We start from the raw sequence: 22230 nt of genomic DNA on the forward strand, positions 1-22230 counted from the left end.
TTACGTAAAAATAGAGTGTGACGGAGGCTGAAACGAAGGCATACATAAGACGATGGAGTAACTTGTACGGAATTTATCTACTAGAAAATTATGAGCTTTCGTCTAAAGAGTGGTGAATGGTTTGCATTCAGAAACACAATGGAGAGGCTGCTGTACCAAGACTGTGTACGCATAAGTCGATATTTTAGGCGTTTTTGTTTAAAGAAGAAACAAGCGGCAGTTTTGTCAACTGTGGATGCTGAAAGACACCACTCTGATTACTTCACTTCCCCTGCTGCCAGTGTCTCTCAGGCAGCTTCCATCTTGCGTCGTCCTGGGACCCCTAAAGAAAAAGAAGACTATGTTGCATTTCTTTGTGAAAAAGAGATGCAGAGACTTACCAATGGGCACTTGACTGTAAGTGTAGGTATTATGTACCATTTCATATTATTTTGCTACTAGTACTACAGCATATATAGTGGATTAATGTATCCATGCTGAATAAAACCTAGATTAACTGACGATGCAGTTTTCATATCCCCCTAAATAATAGTTTGTTTAATATAAGGTTTAGTGTAGCCTATTCTAGTTGAATCAGTTTTTTTTTTTTTTTTTTTTTTTTTTTTTTGTTATCCCTATATTGATCTTTATTGAGTAGTACTTGTACTTTCCCTGCTTTAGTCTAGACATTATATAATGTATATCAAACTGTATATGGTAATCACTCTGTGGATTACTTCTTGTATTTGTTTTTGATCATGCCCGGATGTAGGGCGATTGTCAATAAACTTCTGATAGGGTGCACACATGATATTTTTCTAAGTGAGCTAGAGACTTGAAATTTGGTGCACAGATAGCCACACATTTGAGTATGAATAATCAATTTAAATTTTTAATCTATCTCATTTAGATCAAAAGTTATTCAAGTTTTAGTAACACCATGTTTGTTCTTTTTTTCAGGCGCCATTTTCAAAAATGAGACAAAAGTTGCCCCCATCATTTTTCATCCCCTTAATATTGTCACAGACATTTGAAATTTGGCACACATTAAGTATAGAAGTTGGGCATTAACCCAAAGTTTAAATTTTGGTTCTAGCATTTTCCTAAGCAGAGTTATGTGCATGTGAATTAAGCAAAATGAAGGATTTTTTGACGGTAAATGCTAGAAAATACACGTTTCTTAGGTTTTATTAATCAACAAGACTAAAACTCTTGGCAGAATAGTTGTCTTACATATGAGTATTTGTACAAAATTAATAGTATAAGTGGCAAATTGTCATTGTGAAAAAAAACAATCATTCAAACTCAGGAACAACCCACACCCTGGGGATCATAAGGTTATTCTTGCATATGTACTCTTACTCCTTAGTATCGAACACATATGTATAGTATGTACATGGCACATAATTTTCTTTTATGATAAACTTCCTGCAAAAAATAAAAATGCCCCCACTTCTGAGGATGTTACCCCCATGCATATTTCCATCACCCCTGCTTATAAATGCTGATAAGGCAGTTTGTAATAAAATTCTCTCTCTCCAGCAGTTGTCTTGATATCAGCATAAACCAAAATTTAATTATATATTTCATGTCAGAAAACAATAGCTGGTGAGCTTGAAAGAAAATAAATCAAGCTATATACATGTAGCACCTGTGATACTACTATTTAAACCTACTAGTAATGCATAAATGTTTTAAAGCTTAAATATCATTGAAAATTACTTTGCCACGTATGAATGATAGACCTAATTTTTTTAATTCATGTGACAACAGAGTTTTCTGATCCAAGATTATATTGAAAAAGTATAAGAATTATCTGTAACAATATTTGTGCTTCCAATTTGTCTACCAATTTAAGTAAAGAATACACAAATGTGATTTAACCTCTGTTATAGGGAATTCTTGCACCACAAAACTGATTATTTTAGTTTTAAAAAGCTGTTGGTTCAACTATACTACAGAAGTCTACATATATAAAAAGTAAATATATCAATACAAATGACAGTAAGTTTTAAAAGGGAACTTGAGCTATTTTAAGTCTTTGGCACGGAGATATATAAAAACAACATTAGTAAATCACAAAAAAAAAAAAAAAAAAAATGGATAACCTATTGTCTCTTGTTGGCTTCCTCAAAAAAATTTTTTTTTTATTTCGATGTACGTCCATCTCCTAAAGTTCTAGATATAAATATAATCATATACATATACTTAAATCTAAAGTTCTTCACACAAATACCTACATGTACATAGAAATTTCCAAAAGGGACTTAACAATATTCACACCTTCCAGGTCATTTGAAGTCTTTGGCTAAGATGTGTAAACAGCATACGTAAATCACACACACACACACCAAAAAAAAAAAAAAATAATAATAATAATAATTAATTAATTAATCAATAATAAATCTGTCAAGGCCCCATTAAGACCTTTATAATCAGTCAGAGACGCTAAACCCAAGAAGTTACAACTCCTTGCTAAACCAGACAACCAAGAAGAAGAGTCAGGATTATTCAATGTATTGATGCCGCAAAACAGATGAAAACACCTGCTCAGAGTTAAATAATTATGTCAAAGTAGCTTGTCAAAGTCCACTCAGGCTTTAACTTTTTAGTGCATTTCACCATGAACCCAACAAACTCATCACAATCAGGATTTTCTCTGTTATTATCACTTCTAACTGATGTATGCAAGCGATGTAACATTTTTGTTAAGCGTACGCAGTAAAAATTGACCTCGACTGGCTGCAGTCAACAAGCGTGTGCGAGAGGGGGGGGGGGGGCGTTGAAATAAATTACAAAAAAAATATTTGCCCAAATTTGCCCAAAAATCTGAAATGTTGGTTAGAAACCTTAGTCCTTGTTCTTCTACATGGCATATATTTTGTCTTGCCGCCCTTTGCCGACTTCAAAAAATAAATCAGTTTAAAAGTTTGTCCTTAAAAATTTTCACTTCTGACCTCTCGTAGATCACGAAAACAATACCCAAAAGGAAGTAACAGCTGTTCTCTATCACGTGTTAAGGTAGGGTTGTTCCCGATGCAGTAGTTGAGACACGCCGTGCATTGTAAGACCGGGTTGAAATCTGATACTCTGGGGACAGTTTTAATGGCGCTTCGCGAAATAGAACAACTAACGCCACCTAGGGACGTCTGCGCTCGCTACTTCTGAATCTGAATCTGTATTGTATTGTATTGTATGGCAGTATATTCAAAATATATTCATGTGTTTTGACATTCTGCTGTGCCTGTTCTGGTTTTCTGTTTATACTGAGTGTCCTGGAAATTAAACAATCCCATATAATGCACCCTCCCCCCCCCCCCCCCCCCCAAAAAAAAAAAAAAAGGCTTCATAAGTTTGTTTTTTAAAATCAAATTATGATCATTGTACTGTACAAAACCATGTACTCAAAAGTTTCTGTGAAATCTTTCAGGCCTGTCACTGACCACAAGTCTCTCTGTGGTAAAGACTCGATCATTTCAACCAGAGATACTGTGAATTTTATAAATACTGTTTTTTAAATACATTAAAGTGGTTAATAAATTCATAAAAATTGAACATTCCTATTGGGTGATTGCAACACAAATGAAAAGTAGACTACCCAATAGCTCTGTTCCATGCAGTGAAGGCACCAAAATGCTATACAGATAAAGCAATGTTATTTTAATGTTTCCAAAATTATGTATCTGAAAATTTGATAAATTTATCCTGGTTAAAATAATTGAGTCATTACCATAAATATCTATCACAGAGCCCATGTCCAAACAAATATACCATCATCCTTGGGTCAGCCATCACTATCATCTGTCAAGAATAGACTTTAATTGAAAAGATAACATAAAATAACCTGCTGAGTTTTGATTTTACAATTAACTTATATTATACATATATTCGAATAGAGTGTGGATTCCAGCAACGCATATTACAAGCCACATTATAAGCCGTTTTTACTAGTTTCACGAATAAAGTCAAGAGATAAACCTAATTATCACTCAATCAGCCATAAAGGAGCTTTAAAACTGCCGCTATTTAAATTTGTGAAGTAAATTGACCTACGCATCTTATCTGCTTATCTGCCCTTGTTATATACAACATGGAAAATAAGCAGAAAATATTCCTTCAGTTATCGTATTTCGGTAAATATGAAACAATCCTTCGGTGCTTTTCTGATTTATACTGTTTGAAACCCTATGGTGGCATATGATTGGCTTTTGTGGCAAAATTTTGAATTCAAATGCATCTTTAAAAGTTAATGTTTTATAGATATTTTAAAACATTGATATTCACATTTAAGTTCATGCTGTACAAATTTTATCTATTTAAAGTGAAGATTTGATTTTCATTTAAGAACTTGAAGAGACAGTGGAAAAAAGAAATCAAGGGTATTCGGTCTATTCTAAGGAGATCTGGTATTTCAACAGGTATTTGTGGATGCTTTTTATTTATTTATTTATTTATTTATTTATTTATTTATTTATTTATTTAAATTAGAATAAATAAAATTTAATGAGTTTTCAGTTTAAAATGCTGTTATACATTTTGGGGGGGATTTTCATAAGTTACAAATGGAGACTCAAGAACAAGGTTGCTCTGTGAATGCTGTATACTATGGACGTTCTTTGAAAGATTAAATTTTACCTTTTTTTTTTCCTCTACACTTTCCTGTAAAGCATCATGGCAGTGGTTCCGGACAGGGCCTCCTGAAAGACAGAAAGAGGAAAAGGGTGAAAATAAAAATGATGGAAATAAAAATGGAGGAAATCCAGATTTTGGAATGTTACTTCTTATTAGCATGTGTAAGTAGATCCTTTTATCAATATAAGTATGAAGAACTACAGGCCTACCCAACTACCAGACTTGGCAGCAAATGATACTGAATTCACTGATATATCATAACACACTACCTATTTTCAAGGTGTGCGTCAATATGCGCTTCGAAGTATCAGATGCGACACCGCTCTTGCCTAGTACGCGATGTGATAGCAATGATTCTGAGCGTGGAAAGTAGTGCATCTCATCTCAAAATTTGTTGTAGGGTATGATACTGTGAAATGTGTACTGACGCACACCTTGAAAAGGGGTAGAGTGATCTGATCTACCAGTGAATTCGGGATCATTCGGTGCCTAGTCTGGTAGTTGGGTGTGCCTGCATTTCCTGCATGTCACCTGCATTTCCCAGGATAACACAAAATGTGGCAAACCACTGTTTAGTTATGTAATATTTCACAAAATTGACAAAAAACATATACTGTCACAATAAGCAGTATAAAAGAAAACTTACCAACTCAAATTATAAGAGCAATTCTAAGGAATATTTAGCATTATGTAATATTGCATACAAATTGACAAAAAATTTTTTGTGCCCCATTTTTGTTCTTCATGTCTGTACATTTGACCGCTTTGCTGCCTTGTTATGTACAGACACAGATGTGTCTGTATATATTGCTGTCACCTGCGTCTGTCGTCGCCGTCATCGCCGTCGCCGTGCACTTTCATTGTAAACACGATAAGTGGAAGGCAGTTTTACTTTTTGGCTTTATATTTACAGAGCTGATGAATATTCATAAAACACAGGCAGTCTGAATTTCGGAACATGAAGTGACAGAGAAAGTGTATTCTTGACACGTGATTAAATGGTGTCAAGAACAGTTGCCTCGTTTCGCTGCGTCTCTCATACTTCACAGAACTGCGAAAACGAGGCACTTACAGGGAGATAGTAACTGCTGGTTATTTTTAGGCATACGCGCATGCGTATTTCCGTTACTGCTAAATCAAGTGCTCAGAAGCATGGGATTACGTATGTAAACAGAAAATGCCATATTTGCTTAGAAATAAGTATAATTTTCAGTTAGCATGAGTGAAAATATACTTTGTCTTTCCATTCAGCCCAACGAGGCGGTGCTTTTGACAAATTTCAGCGAGGCGCTTGCAAATTTCAGCGAGGCGGGCGCCTCGCTCATTTAAGTGCAGGGGAAACACTGACTATGTTCAGAATCTCGTAATGGAAGAAATTGGACATTTAACATTGCTCTATTGATATTTATCCCATCTCATCAATTTTTTTAGTTGATCATATAAAAATGGCAGTAAACTGTCAATTTTGTTTTATGTTAAAAATTGTTAAAAATGAAAAAAAAAATCATTTCAGAACAGTGCTGTCTTGTTTACATTTTGGCATTTTCAAGTTGTGACTTTGAAGTTCTATGGGCCTGAAGACCTTTGCTAGTCACATTATCTGAATATCCATGATACTAATATTTTATTATGAAAAATTGATGGTCATTATGCTGTTAAACGTTATGTAATATTGCATCAAAATTTGAAAAAACCCTATTTTGGGCACTGCTCCCATGATGACCATTTCAGAAAAACCATGTCACTTACTGTTCTCAAACTTACAGGAAAGAAACATGGGACTAAAATACAGCTTCAGTAGGCAATGCAGTCTGTTTGGTAATTCTTTCTGCCAGTTAAAGTTTTTTTGTTTTTTTTTTGTGAAAATTTAATTTTTCACATATTGGCATTTGTGACTTTGAAGTTCCACAGGCTTGAAGACCCATGCTAGTCACATTTTCTGAAAATCCATGATACATATATTTTATTATTAAAAATTGATTGTCATTATGCTGTTAACCATTTTGTAATATTGCATCAGAATAGAAGAAAACACAACTTTGGGTGCTGCTGCCATGATGACCATTATGGGAAAACCATGTTACTTATGATTGCCAAACTTTCAAAAAAGAAATACAGGACTAAAATGCAGCCTGAGTTGGAATAGCAGTCTAATTGACTTCTTTTTCTGGAAGTTATACATTTTCAAAGTGTGAACTTGAACTCCCATGGGCCTGAAACCTTATGCTTGTTACACATTTTACTTACATTGGTATTACCTGTTGAGCATAATTAAAATTTGATGTTGAATTTGCAGTTTAACATAATGTACTTTTGCATCAGGATTGACAGTAGCCTATTTTGTTATTTCCTGCTTTTTGTCTGTACATTTGACAGCTTTGCTGCCTTGTTTTTTATGTTGTATATTTTTAATTTTTCAGTGTTTTTTATGACACTGGGAGAAATTGTAGCAACAAGTTTACTCTCTGCTGGATATATAGAATGGAACATGGTTTTAAAAGATGTTTTGCCCACTGGGGAGGTAAGTATAGTTTTTACTCAAACATTTTCAAGGGTTGTTGCCCTCCCAGGAACCAGGTACTTTGAGTAGCCATCTGTAAAGGTTCACATGTTCCAATGGCAAGCATAGATTTCAGAGTTCTTTACCGACAACTGCTATTCTGGTGGTAATTTGATTATATTTCTTTGTGTTGTTTACAATATATTTATTGTGGAATTTTGAATCTCATATGAAGAGTTATATTCCCTTTAAATGATATAAATTTTATGAAATGTTTTTTAGGTGAAGCAAATAAATATTAATCCTCAGTTAAAAAAAGGCGAGGTTATACTGCATCGTGGGGCTGTTTTGGACGCATCCATCATGGTAGGAAAATTGCTATAATATTGTTATTTACTAATATTTACTCTTTTTATGTACAGACACAGATGTGTCTGTCTCTGGAAAAGCACCCTAAGTACCTTACGGTAATGTGCCATGAATTTCGAACAGTAGAAAATAATTGAATTTGGGAAAAGATCGTTCTGGCCGAAATTCATGAAATGGAGGTGCTCAGAACTTCTGAAAGTTCGAATTTCATGGAAATCTGTCAATTTTGACCGGAAGTTGTCTGTTCGTCGCTAGGCCTTCTGTTATCTTCTCCCGACGATCTATTTAGAGTTACCATAATGTATGATGTGTGAGTGTCGGTAATTGCGACCAAAGGTATACACGTACTTTTACCCGATCACTGTATATGGCCCATAGGTAGAGCGGTACTGTTGTCTAGGGCGGCAAAACAGCATCGTTATCAGTAGTGTCGTTTTTCAAAAGCGATTCTGGCAGCCAGAAACTAGTGTCGTTTTTCAAAAACGATCCTGGCGCTCAGAACGGGAGTGGACGGAGGGAGAGACGGCCGACGATTAGCATCTGCCACGGCCAGATAACCTTTACTATGGAAGCTAAGTGTTACCGTTGCTCCTTTCCGTGCACTGAAACCAAGACGACAGCCGATCAGTGTCTATGGCGCACGTCCAGGTAGCCTTCATCTGCGATAAGTGTCTTCCGCGACCAGGTTCGTTGCCTTTACCGTTAAAGTCGGGCGGAGATTTACGAGCGAATGCGTCCTCATCTCGCCGTTCGCAGGTCGGTGTCTCCGACGCATACGTAGCCTTCCCTGCAGAAGCCGGCCTCGGCACTACGGCCTCTCCTCCGTGCGGGGAGGCTACTACGACCGCAGATCAGCCAAGATGACCGCTGATTGTTGTCTGCGATCAAATATACTAGGTTTGGGGGGGGGGGGGGGGGTGTGCAGGGCCGTTTTTTTTTTTTTTTTTTTTTTTTTTTTTTTTCGCTCAGGCAACCCAATCTTAACCAGCAGCAGCAACTGATTTCCTGGCGCATAGTTGCGTCAATGTACGCATTTGAAAAGCGTGTACGTTTTGTCATTGAAACCATTTTGTCATTGAAACCATCTTCAAACAAACTCGAGAGATAGGTAATCTATAGTAAACCGAAAAGGAAGTTTTTATATTCGTTCAAGGGACTGGAAGATCGTCAATGGGAGATAGTGAGCGATCTGAGCGCGACAATAAGCCAATTTCCACACTAGTTCAAGGGACTTCGTTACTATATTCGTCAGCAAGAGATCGTCAGCGATCCGAGCAAGCATAGAAGCTTGGACTTTTTGTCCATGCTAGAAGGCAATTTTCATGTAGTCAGCAGGATATGGTTTGCTGGTTTGCAACAGGGGCGTAACCAGGCATACGCACGGATACACTGTGCGTATATAATTTTTTGGCCAACCATGATATTATTCTCTATAAATCTAGTGTAGTTTTCAAGGAATATTATCGAAAATCCCCTTCGATTATAAGTTAACGTCACCTGAATGTACAAATTCTCTGTATAATTTATATATCTACCATTGTTCTGACACCCTTCTCGTTTGCTTTCACAGAACTGAGGTAAACAATACTCCTTACCATCTGAAGTCCGATCTTAATCGTCCATCTAGCTGGAACTTGCTTTACCTCTTAATTAGAGGGTAAAGTGCCCTTCAGCTCACAGGTAGCTTTTGTCTTGAGTGTATCGAACGCGATATTTATCTCAGATAAAAATCTACCTGTGTGTTATTTTCAAAGAGCTGCTCCAGCAGACCTGGGCGCACTAGATAAATCTGATCATCGGGCGAAACAAGAAACAAAGGAAGATTGATTTTTCCTGCAAAGTTTCAAAGAATTTTGACACGGACTTGATCCAGCTTAACCCTCCAAACTAACGGGGTGGCATGGGCAATTTTTACAAAATTTACGAACAATTAAACTTAGATATATTACAATTTTATCCTTTAATATAATTTTGGGAGGCATGCACCCGCATGTAAGCTGGGTGATGTCAGTATAAGCCCCTAGTTAAATAAATATACCCTTATGAGCAAGGCTTTTCCCAGCGAACCGTCCAGCCGTCATTTGGACGGCCACTGACATCACCGGACGGCCTATATTTTCAAAGACGGCTAGACGGCTTGCGACTTTTTTTTTAATGACGTCTTGGCTTGTCGGGAAAGCCGTGGACGTTGTAAGAAATTTTCTTAGAGTAATTTGACGTACCTAGCTTTTATGATGCATCACAGATGAATGGTACTACTTTGTAGTGTACGCTGATATTCAGTCACGACGAAACTACTTCCTAAAGTTTACAAAACACAATAAAATGTTTCTATGAACTTTAAGATACACATTCCACGCCGTATGCAGCAGTGACAAGAGTGACCTTCATGCGGTACAAAACACTAAGCAAACTACAGGCCAATTTGTGAAAGGGGACACCTTCCAGACCTTTATACGCACGGCAACTGACAAAGCTGATTGACAAAAATAAAAATTTCAAATTTTCAGCGAGAGATCGTTCGCAATCCGAGAGAGACCAGGAGGCATTTTTCATATTTGTTAAAGAGACTTCGTAAGCCAAAGGGCGAGACGAGAACGCAATTTTCGTATCGTCAGTGTCGCAATCCTAGTGAAACGAGAAAGCTCATACTCGTTCAGTGGCTTTCGTTTGCGGAAGATCGTCAGCCGGAGATCGTTCTCGATTGTTTTTAACCCTCAATCCCTCCCCATTGGAATTTATAATTTTTAAAAATATTTCACATTTCATTTGTACATTTCAAGTGACTTCATTAGCGGAAGATCGTCAGCGGGAAATCGAGAACGATCTGAGCGAGACAAGAAAGCAATAATGGTAATCTTTATTGCAGCTTTTAATATTGCTCTTTTGTTCTATTACTGAAGTCTCTACTGTTAACAATGCTATTGTGCGCCTCAGGAAAACTACCGATCGCTATCTCACACCGAATACTGCGGTAAAGAAACAACAGCCCGACAGTACAACTCTTAATAGATTCTCCTGTTATCTGAATGAATGGATATGACGATGTTGTTTAGCGTCCTAAACTAACTGTACCGATCGTTATCTTGCACCTTGGGTCGCACACGTAGTACTCAGGTAAAGGTACGCTAGGGCAACATTCCCGACTGTTAGATCTTTATAAGCGCGAGAATAGCCCGGTGGCCGATTTTAAGGTGTACGAAATTCACGAAATCAAGATCGCGCAAAATTGCTTACTGGCCGAAATTCATGGTCCAGAAAAAACTCCAGACGGCCGATTTTAAGATCGTTCGAAATTCAAGAGCCGTTCGAAATTCATGGCACTTTACCGTATATCTCCAAAACTGGCAGAGATATGTCCATAGTTACTATTGAACTTTAATAGGAAGTAATATACTGGCAATTGAACTGTGATCTTGAAATTGACCTTTGACCTACTTTTTGACATGGACCGCACTTCACAAATTTGGAATAAACTTACTTTTACCCACGATTTTGTTTTTAATGGTAATTTTCATTAATTTTTTTTTTTTTGTACTGTAGTGAAATAAAGTGTGTGTGTGTGTGTGTGTGTGTGCGTGTAGTGTGAGTCTTAGTTGAGGAATGCACCTAGAAGTCTGTAAATCGTGATATAATAATAATAATAATAATAATAATAATTAACAGTAATATTTATTTGCAACCAAAGGTGCGATGGTGCATATATGATACTAAAATTGGTAAATGTAATAAAGGCTTATTCTATCAGAATTTTTTTTGTACTTTTGACCAGTGAATAATGAAAATTATTTGATACTTATTTATTCATTTCTTAATTGATTTGCAGCAGTATGTCTCTAACCATCCAATGCAAGATGAAATAAGGCTGCGGGTTGATCTTGAGAAAGTCGATAATCCTGAATTAAGTTTGCGCAAGGCTGAGAAAAACTTAGGAGTAGCTCCTGGTGATGGTGTGTCTGTTGTCTACAAGAATCTTAGTGCAGGGTGAGTAAAGGACCAAGGCATGGTCTGATAGAGCACTCCCACAAAACATTTTTATAAGTATCTTTGTATAAAAAAACTTTTGAAGGTGTGTTTTCAAAATGCTTTGGGGATTCTTTTGTACAAACCCACACAAAAGCATTATTTAGTGTTGGACAGATAGAAGACATGGGGGAATGCTTGCATACAATTCTACAAGGGTGTTGTTGTGTGTTTTGATATGACGTCATCACTTTGTGCGAATGCAGCTGAGTCGGTCAGCCATATTAAATCTAAATAAAGCTAAGCAGCACTTCCAAAGCACGTTATTCCCTTGTTTATATGTTTGTATAAAGATACGGAACATAACAGGTGTCACAGATGTTAGTGCACTTGGGAATAAATTGAAAGCTAAATGACACGTATAATAATCATATTATGATATTATTTATCCTATGAAATAGCTATGTCCAAACATGCCATGCAAAATATTCTTGTTCTTCCAATTTTCTTTTCAGGGAGATGCTCCTACCTTCCATTCTTCTGGGCTTGGTTGTGATTTTGCTTCTACAAAATATTTTTCGTTCAGGAGGACCAGTAAGTTTGCTCTCTTAAATACATGTAAAATTCTGTTGATGTATTAAGGATTTAGCCAGTTGGCGGGGCATGTGGGGATGGAAACAGATGTAGTCAAAGGCCACATAATTTTTTGGGTAAAAAAGTAAAAAAAATTGAAATTACTCTTTCTATTTGTATTTAGTACATGCTTCACCTGTTCTGTACTAAAAAGTAATGACCCCCCCCCCCCCCCCCCGCCCCTTTCTCCTACATGTACCATAATTTTGGAAGGCCTGTTTCAAAACCCTGGCTAAACCTGGCATGTAGATCAGTATTAGTATACATTGGGAAGCTATTCTCTCACAGTTGCCTCATGCTTGATAGATTTTATATCATTGTATTTTAATAGAATATAATGGATCTGTCATGTGGTTCACAATATGTGTGCGTGTGTGTGTGTGTGTGTGTGTACACAAGAGAGAGAGAGAGAGAGAGAGAGAGAATGTTGAAAAACATCCAGCCATAAATGATGACAGAGCAAGTGGCATTTTTTTTTTTAGACCTTGGTATCACCGTTGTCCAGTCTCACCAAGGCTAATTACAAAGAGGCATTCAAGGAAGGAGTCTCGGTCTCGAAAGTGCCTGGAATAACATTTAAAGATGTGGCAGGCCTGAAAGAACCAAAAGTAGAGCTCATTGAGTTTGTCAAATATCTGAAGGATTCGAATAGATTTAAGGTAACTTCTGCTTTTAAAAACTGAAACATTGTTTTTCAGAAGATTGCATACTGTTATCTTTGTAGATTAAAAAAATTTTTTTAGAGGTAAAAGTAAAGATGTTTTTTTTATCTTGTTTTGCACAGTTTATGCATAATAAGTCGAGTTCAGTTAAAAAAACTGATAGATTTAGATATACAAGTTACGATCTAATCATCTGAATCCTGTGTTTCTGAATTTGTTGGTTGTGATCACAATTAAGGCAATCACACATTCATCATGTTAAAAGGAAATGTGACTTTTTGATGAATGTTTGAATATTATTTTTAACCCTTTGTTTACTAAGCTGTCACCGTAAAAAAAAATAACTGTGCAAGTATGTCACATAAGTGACATAACAACAACATAAGAAAATGTGACTTTTTGATGAATATTTTCAATTTATCCCTTTAATGAAAGGATGTTTATTAAGCTGTCATCTTTACAAAAATACCTATGTAGGTATGTCTCATAAGTGACGTAACATAACTTCTTTAGAATGAAAATTCCTTCGAACTTGACAATTTATAATTCCAGGCATTAGGTGCCAAAATCCCTAAAGGTGCCCTGCTTCTGGGTCCCCCTGGTTGTGGGAAAACACTGCTCGCCAAGGCCCTGGCCAATGAAGCTGATGTCCCCTTTCTTTACATGGCTGGATCTGAGTTTGTGGAAATGATAGGAGGTATAATGATAATATTAATAATTAAGAAAATAATAATAATAATAATAATAATAATAATAATAACAGTCTACTAAAACTTTTGTACCAAGACTGTGACTTACATGAATACATATAAACTCCACCAAATAAATTCGGAAAAATGAAATTGTTTTTCAGTAATAAAAAAATATAAGTAATGTAGTGGGAAAATGCTCAGTGTGTATAAAAAGGAATGGTGGGTGCATGGGTTGGGTCCCATGATAAATGTTCAGTTTTTTTTCTTTTTGAAACCTAGGCTCATGTCTGATTAATAAAATTAGTAAAATAATAATTTTATAATCTGTTGGACTTATAAATTTTGACATCTTATGGTGACGGTACCAATAGGACCATGAGGCAAAGCATTTACCTTGTTACAGTAATAAAATAGTCCTGCTATTTTCTTTTCTAATTCCAGGTCTTGGGGCAGCCAGGGTAAGGGATTTATTCAAAGATGCGAAGAAGAAGTCCCCTTGCATAATATATATTGATGAAATTGATGCCATTGGCAGGAAGAGGGGTGGTGTCTCAGGGGGGTGAGAGGAATGATTATACTTTGAATATTGCTTATAATATCTGCTTGAAAATAGTTCTATGGCAAAAAAAGGAAGCCATCTTCATATATGTGCAGCTAAGGCCCCATTCAGAATGGATGATCTGAGTACTAACTGATCCGTCGATTTAATAAGGCTGACCACAGTTCAAAAGTGATGCCTTTACAGAGATTAAATCTCTGCTCTGAGGTTTAATTGTTAGGCCCCTGCAGCGACGGCACGTGTGGAGGCAGGGAGACCATTAGGAATCAGCAGCATTGCTTTTGAACTGTGGTGGGCCATATTTAGTCAGGGAATCAGTCTGAATGGGTCCAAACACTTCTTATTCCTCGTAAAGACCAAGAGCGTTCACCTAACTAAACACTGACATTGAATACAACTTTCAGAACCAACAACACAAATAAATATGCAGTTAGTGCACATGCTGAATATCAGATAATAATACTTTTTTGTATGTGTGCATGTATAACTTTTTTGTGGGTGTATGTGTGTGTATAACTTATTTGTGGGTGTATGTGTGTGTATAACTTATTTGTGGGTGTATGTGTGTGTGTATAACTTTTTTGTGGGTGTATGTGTGTGTATAACTTATTTGTGGGTGTATGTGTGTGTGTATAACTTATTTGTGGGTGTATGTGTGTGTGTGTATAACTTATTTGTGGGTGTATGTGTGTGTGTGTGTATAACTTATTTGTGGGTGTATATGTGTGTGTGTATAACTTATTTGTGGGTGTATGTGTGTGTGTATAACTTATTTGTGGGTGTATATGTGTGTGTATAACTTATTTGTGTGTGTATGTGTATATAACAGGCAAGTTTATTTATGTTAAAAGGAATGAAGAAGAAGACCACACCCTGAATGAGTTGCTGGTCCAGATGGATGGGATTGGATCCAATGAAACTGTCATCCTATTAGCCTCCACAAATAGACATGATGTACTGGACAAGGTAATGTAGATTAATTGGTTTTCCTTTGCCTTCTTGAAAGATCTTTTTAAACGTACTACAGGTTATGGATTAGGCTGTAATTTGTAAATACTCTATTTCTAATCCATGAAGTAACTAAGTAACTGATTCATTCCTGCCTTAGCATCGCCAAATTCTTGTTCATAATGAAGCAAGTTTTATGATTAATTAGTCTTTGGTGGCTTAAGTGTGTCATGTTTGAGACATGCACGCTACATTAGAAAAACATTTGAGATCCTGTTTGGAGAGTCGTATTATCAAGAGATGAAGTTTTCTGATGGACAGATTAGATCAAAAAGTCTTTAAACATAAATAAACTTAGGTCAAAATTTTTATGGAATATTTTAAGCCAGTACTTCACCTCCTAATATCATAAAACTGTTCACTCCTGATTATTGAGTATATCTGTGAATACATCTCATTTTTGGCACAATATAAATAGTCTGTTGTGTTTTTTAGTCTACATAAGTTTCAAAATAATAGCAATGCTATCTTTCATGCTGTCAATCTTGGAGCATTGATTTCAATATTGATTCAAGGCACTCTTGAGAGCTGGCCGGTTTGACAGACACATTTTGATCGACTACCCAACTTTGGAAGAAAGAGAAGAAACATTCATTATGTATTTGAAGAAACTGAAGCTTGGAGTTGATCCAAAAACACTAGCTCCGCGTCTTGCTCAACTTTCTCCAGGAATGAGTGGCAAGTACAACATTGTTATGGCTGCAGAAACAGGAAAAAGTGTTTTTTTTTACTGCCCCCCCCTCCCCACCCCCACCCCCAACTTACCTTATCATCTAGATATCCAAATAATTTTGAAATTGGATCTTAAATATTAGGTGTCAAAGAAATGTTGTCAGATTGGTCAGTAAATTCCCCTATGGCTTTAATTACTGAATTAGTTTTCTTATTGAGAATGCAGAAAAAAGGTTTTATTTATTATGTTGTTACAAATCACTTATATTTAAGATTTTTTTCTAAATGCAATCGAAATACAACAAAGAATAAAACAAAATTATTTTATTATGCAGGTGCTGATATAGCCAATATATGTAATGAAGCTGCCCTTCATGCTGCACGGAACAAAGACAAGGAGGTCAACCCCAGGGATTTTGAGTATGCAGTGGAAAGAACTGTAGCTGGTATGCACATTGTGACTACTTCTTTAAGTTAATGGATTGGCTCTTTTTTCCTCTGTCATGCAGGAGTTTAACATGCACACATCAATATTATAACTTTTTATAGTGCTTTTCTTATTTAAAGTAAAAATCATTACCTCATTGAATGACATGCTGAATCTCAGATTGATGTCTTTGAGTGTTCTGGTGCCAAGTGGCTGATTTTATAAAATACCATTCCACCGAAAAATTGGGCTAAACGCAAAAACCATTTTGACAATATTAGTCAATTTTTTCGGAGATGAATCAACAAAGGCCAGGTAATTAATTTATTTATTGATTGATTGAATGATATTTATTATAAGGAAGAAAGGGCTGTTATTCTAGACCAAGACCTAGAAGTTGCCTTATTTCAGTAGACTATACAGAATTTAATCATATTTGAAGAAGACCATTACTTTGATCCAAGGGCAGAAGTTTTTTGTGAAGCCAAATTTGGTGGTGGTAATGCATATGCATATGCATTCATTGTCGAAGCAAAGTTCTAAACCTGTTTGTTGTATTTGTAGGAGTGGCAAAGAAGAGTAGTCTTCTCTCGCCTCAAGAAAAAAAGGTCATCGCTTATCACGAGTCTGGACATGCCCTGACTGGCTGGCTGCTGAAAAACACACATGCTTTGCTCAGGGTAGGAAACCTCTATATAAACATGATTATAATTTATATTATTAATTTAAAATGTTAATGGTATTAAATGGGTAGACAAAACTGGTAGGAAAACAAATATAAGGGAATTGTGTTTTGCGAGAGGAAGGAAGTTCTTGTTCAGCGAGAGTTAGGGCAAAGAAGGTAAGGCTTCGTTCACATGCAATGTCTATTTTCTAAATTCTATTTTCTATTCGCACTATCTTATGATCACGGTCTGTGCACTGAATATCCCGCCGCGTAATTACTGGCAGCGCGAGCCAGTTACTTATAGTAACTTATAGTAACTGGCTCGCCCTGCCAGTAATTACGCGGCGGGATATTCAGTGCACAGACCGTGATCATAAGACATGCCGCAAATAGAAAATAGAATTTAGAAAATAGACATTGCATGTGAACGAAGCCTAAATGTATCTTCCTTTATACAAATATTTGCCATAACTGCTGAGATTGCATTCCAATTTGCTGTGTTACTAGTTCAAATGAAATACAAAGAATGGTGTTGGATCAAAGAAGTGATAAACTGAGCACTGAAATAACTTTGTTTTCGTCCAGGTTTCCATAAAACCGCGGGTTGGAGCCACCCTGGGGTTTGCCCAGTATCTGCCGAAGGAACACAAGCTGTACTCTCGCGAGGAGCTCTTTGAAAACATGTGCATGGCCCTTGGTGGCAGGGTTTCAGAGTCTATCACTTTCAACAAAGTTACGACAGGTATACTAGTGCTCTTCACTTTGTTTCACGCCATGTTGGATGGGCATGTTTCACACACACACACATACTTGTATAACATATATTGCGAAGAAATAAATAAACTTCAGTTTTTATAAAAACTACTCTTTTGCCTCGTGCTGAGATAGATGCATTGTGACTGCAGAAAAACAGAGCTTGATTCTTTTTTATTATTTATTTATTTTATTGTAAAATGTGTAATTATGCCGTATTGTAAAATGTGTAATTATGCTATCATTTAACCATCCTTTGGAATTCAGTAGCAGGATGACATAAAACACTCTCTTTATAAATGATTTTGTGTTGATATTTTCTCCACATTGTTTTGCTTTTTATGATCAGGTGCTGAAAATGACTTGAAAAAGGTTTCAGAACTTGCCTACAATATGATCCGCAAGTATGGCATGGGAGAATCCATTGGCTTGATTTCCTTCGAGATGGAAGGCTCGGACTCCCAAATGATTACCAAACCTTATAGCAATAAGATGGCCACCATGATAGATGAGGTAATTATCTTTAGTATTTAATAATATATGATGATATAACTGTAGTCACAATTTTTTGTTGTGCTCTAGTGGCATCTTGTATATTACTTCTCAAACTATTTTTTTCTTGTACATTCTTGTGCACTAATTGCAATACACACACACTTGTGAATTTTTGCATATTTCACTTACATCATTTATTTATTTAATTTTATTTATTTATTTATTTATTTATTTATTTATTTATTTATTTATTATTATTATTATTTTATTTATTTTTTTTTTTTGCCTTTTAAAGTTTTTCACAACATTGACAAAATGGCAGTGAATGATTGAGCTCATTTCTTGTGTAAATAAGTTCATGGATTATGACAATGATGAAAGACTTTTTAAGCCTTCTGCATGCTTGTAAGGGTGCTTAATATGGAACAGCTGTAGATGAATTTCAAAAATAATGAAGAAATTTTAATTTTGCTTTTGATTTTCAATTAATTATAGGAAGCTAGAAAGATGGTGGCAGAAGCCTATAAAACCACAGAAAAAATGCTCCTTGATAACAGAGAGAAGTTAAAATTGGTAAGTCATAGAATTGCTTGATTAGTCAGAAGGGTATTTTACTGCATGTTGACAGATTGTTTCATTTTGCACGATTTGAGAACATGAAAAGAAAAAGAAGTGGATTAATATATTTTTAGGCAATTATCTTAAAACATTTATGATGTAGTTATTATTATAATTATTTATGCCTTTTTCGCTAATTTTCAGTTTCATTCTCATCCCAGTAAAGTACACCATTTGTGAACTATAACATTGGCAATTCTATTTATGCCAAAAAGCTAATTTGTTTCATTGGATTTTTTCAGCTTGCTGAGACCCTTTTGAAACAAGAATCACTGACGTATGAACAAGTAAAAGATCTGATAGGTCCCCCACCGTATGGAGAGAAGCAGACAATTTCCATTGCTGATGACCTTGACATTGAACCCCCAGGACCCCCTCAAAATGCACCTTCGCAACCAGAACCTTAATTGGGGTTGCCGAGATGACTTTCAGAAGCTAACTGAATTCTTCATCCTGTGGCAAAAATTATGAAAAGACCTGAGGAGTCATCTGGTACAATTTCACCTTCAGACTTTTTAAAAGTTGGTTAAAAATTTTGTATGCTGAGACAGAATTATAAACAATGAATTCAGCAGTTAATTGGGGAGGGGCAGGAAACAGTTTATAATTGAAATGAGGAGAGCATAAATGTGTATTAAGTAAGAGACATAAATGTACAATACCAAGCAGCTGCAAGTTGTGTTGAATGCAAATTAGTTTTAATAAAAACAAAAAAAGCTAAATTTGGTATTTTCTATTGCTTTTTATTCCCCAAGTATCAGTTTTTTCATATTTGGCCATAATTTGGGACTTCCTGCAGTTATGTGCTATACATGAATAAATCTCTGACATTCCAAATCCGGGAAATATGGGAAAAAATTAATATACAGTTATTAAGGCACTAAAATTTTTGATATGGCACAAACAAAAATATTTAGTACACAGTCTGCGAAATCTGGTTGCACATGGAATTATATACATGTACCAGTGACACTGAGAAATGGAATGTCTTGAGTGTATATGCATATTAACAGTCAATATAATATCTTATCAAAATATGATTAATACACTAAGTATTATAATATATGATGTTAAGTTCCCCACCCTGAGAAGAAAAAAGACATGCCTCTTTACAAAATACATTTAAAAAGTATGTACCACTCAGTGGAAAAAATAGCAGTAAACTGTAAAACTGCACCTTCTTCAAAAATGTATAAATGTTTGTTCTGCAAATAATGTATAATCAGCTGTTAAAAGAAAATGGTATATAGACCTTCAGATGCATATAAAACTGAACAAATTTGTTCATAAAGAACAATGAATTACTACATTCATGTTGGTAAATGTTCTCCATGCCTCCAGTTTCTCACACTTAACATTCATGTCCAGCATGTTTGTCTGAAAAACCAAGTTTCAACATGAATATGTTTACCGTTACATCAATTTCCTATTTCATTAAAAAAATTGAAAATTTTGACAATATGCACTCATGCCAAAATAAAAAAGTTTTCATTTTTGACTTTCGGCAAAACTGACCTATGCTGCCTTTGGACTTCAAGGCAAACTGCACCTCATAATTTATATTTTAAGCTTTTCATTGCAGAAATGAAAAAAAATTAACCATTTTTCCCCCTTAAAATTGAACTGGAAAAACCTATAGCTCAATCTTTATTTACTCAAAGAATTTTTGTCAGGTATGCCTTGGCATTTATGAGAAAAATGGCAAAATTTCAGAAAAAAAATCCATTTCTTGGATATATGAGCATCTACATTGCCAAAACCACTTCAAATAGTAAAAAACAATTGCTCCAGCTTTTCTTCTTTTAACATGAAAGTTGCCCTCCTTAATTGGTGCCAACAAAAAATCAGTATATCACTTGGCTCGTTTCAGCATCAAATACTGTGCTAAAATTGCCAAATCCAACTTGGTGACCAAATGAACTGTTTTCACTGCATGCTTCCTCTGAACTTCCAACCACCTGGCTAAAGTCTCCCCCATGTCCCATCACACTGACAACACCAGTATCAACGGGTCCAAATTGCCTTAACACTGTGTTGTAGGAGGGTGGCAGAGGTGGGTTTGAACCTGGGTTAATGCTCACGGCAGGCGGGTGCACTCCTGTGGAAAGTGGGTGAGTATGTGGGTGCACTCCTGTGGAAAGTGGGTGAGTATGTGGGTGCATACCTGCTGCATCTGGGTGAGAACTTATTGCAGGCACATGTCTGCCTGGAATGTATGGTAGCTGTGAATGGTGCGACTGCGAGGCAAAGAGGTCCTCGTAGGCTGGAGGGGCGTCTAATTCCTGTGACTGGTTAATCCTTGAATAATCAGTGGTGATTTCAAATATATTTCCTCTGAAACTGTTCAGCAGTGGTGATGCGGATACCTGATCTGACCAACCTATTCGGTCTGGAAGAATTTGGAATTGGTTATGATGGTTTAAAAGCAAAGCACCGTAATTATTGGCCAGTGCATTGTTTGTTCTGTATGCTCTATTCTCAATCATTTCTGGATATATTTCCCATATAGGTGTTCTTCTTCTTGTATTAGACAATGGAGCACGGTTCCTTTCTAAAATGCCTCGATCTTGTGCAGAAGAATCAGCTTCAATGGGATTATTTGCATCACCATGTTGGGCCAAAGCTATTGGATAATGCAAGTCATTTTGATTCTCCAAAAAGGAAAATGCAGCAGATTCTTCCCCGTAACACCTTTGCTGTGAAACTTGGTGGTTAAAGTGTGAATAATCTGCACCACAGTTAGCCTGTGCACTTACTTCTGGGTTGTACAGTGAGTTCCCTTGGTCATCCTGTGAATTGCCCAGGTTTAGGTCTCTGTTGTTTTTATTCTTATTCTGGATTGCCAAATTCTGTAGGAATCCAACAGCATGAGGATTAACAAGGTACACATTTCTTCCCTCTTCCTCATCCTCCTCCTCAACCACTTCTTCTTCCTCCTCCTCACTATAGAGAGGCGACACCCTGACCACTATGTTATTATTGCTGTTGTCAGCACCACTGTCCCTGAACAAAGGGTAATTAGGTGACCATGCTCGAATGCGAAGCTGAGCGTGAAGGAGTTCTCTGGCAGAGTTTGTGTATGAAGCTGAAGAATTGCTATTTTGATTACACTCTGTGGATTTAACATTCCCCATCTAGTCTTTGGTCAGTAGAAGAACACTGTATGTGTGCTGATAAGCAATATGAAATCTGAAATGTAGGGTAGAAATTCTACTGTAATTTTCTTGCAACCTGCCAATAAAATATGTTATCATACCTTTGCCTTTGTTTTTTTTAGTATACATAAGGTACATGAAAGAGCAAGAGTATGATTGTAGACCAACAAGTGCCACTTGTTATATAATCCAAAATATCTAAATCAACTGTAGCATCATCTACACCAGGAATTGATCCTTGATTTACATTGTCTGACAAGAATCTGGGTTACAAAGACATCAGTTGATATTGGTTCAATTTCACAACATTTCCTTCTTTTTTTTATTTTGAAGATATATCACAATGCGCCAGGGGTGCCACAGCAGCCACTGTCCAGCTGCAGTACATGCTGACAAAGCTGTGAATTGGCCTGCTCACAGGTCACATATATGATATTATATGTCAT

General features: G+C 36.2%; 2 protein-coding genes across 4 annotated transcripts in view; one reads left to right on the forward strand and one right to left on the reverse strand.

Moving 5' to 3' along the window:
- Nucleotides 1-19351, forward strand: LOC106163801 (mitochondrial inner membrane m-AAA protease component paraplegin). 2 transcript variants are annotated; one of them, XM_087010697.1, is made up of 18 exons: nucleotides 1-402; nucleotides 4325-4397; nucleotides 4647-4772; nucleotides 7032-7132; nucleotides 7394-7477; nucleotides 11307-11464; nucleotides 11959-12037; nucleotides 12559-12735; nucleotides 13291-13435; nucleotides 13872-13989; nucleotides 14841-14955; nucleotides 15513-15675; nucleotides 16005-16115; nucleotides 16661-16776; nucleotides 17349-17505; nucleotides 17866-18029; nucleotides 18507-18584; nucleotides 18872-19351. In XM_087010697.1, the coding sequence occupies exons 1-18, from the start codon at nucleotides 91-93 to the stop codon at nucleotides 19034-19036; spliced, it is 2442 nt and encodes an 813-aa protein (XP_086866823.1). In that variant the 5' UTR covers nucleotides 1-90; the 3' UTR covers nucleotides 19037-19351. The 2 variants fall into 2 exon arrangements, with proteins under 2 accessions (XP_086866823.1, XP_086866824.1); XM_087010698.1 differs by having other exon boundaries at nucleotides 2-396.
- LOC106163802 (uncharacterized) overlaps nucleotides 19352-22230 on the reverse strand; it is a 3669-nt gene continuing 790 nt past the window's right edge. Inside the window, exons 2-3 of one of the 2 annotated variants that reach the window (XM_087010699.1) lie at nucleotides 20794-21818; nucleotides 19352-20760 (exon numbers count right to left, since the gene is read on the reverse strand). In XM_087010699.1, coding sequence (XP_086866825.1) covers nucleotides 20474-20760; nucleotides 20794-21763 — 1257 coding nt within the window. In that variant the 5' untranslated portion in view covers nucleotides 21764-21818 and the 3' untranslated portion in view covers nucleotides 19352-20473. Of the gene's footprint in view, nucleotides 21819-22230 lie in introns of both variants that reach the window. The other variant, XM_013541483.2, reaches the window with a different exon arrangement.

Source organism: Lingula anatina, chromosome 4, assembly GCF_051362555.1.
Source record: "Lingula anatina isolate TDL-2025a chromosome 4, LinAna3.0, whole genome shotgun sequence".
Taxonomy (NCBI): domain Eukaryota; kingdom Metazoa; phylum Brachiopoda; class Lingulata; order Lingulida; family Lingulidae; genus Lingula; species Lingula anatina.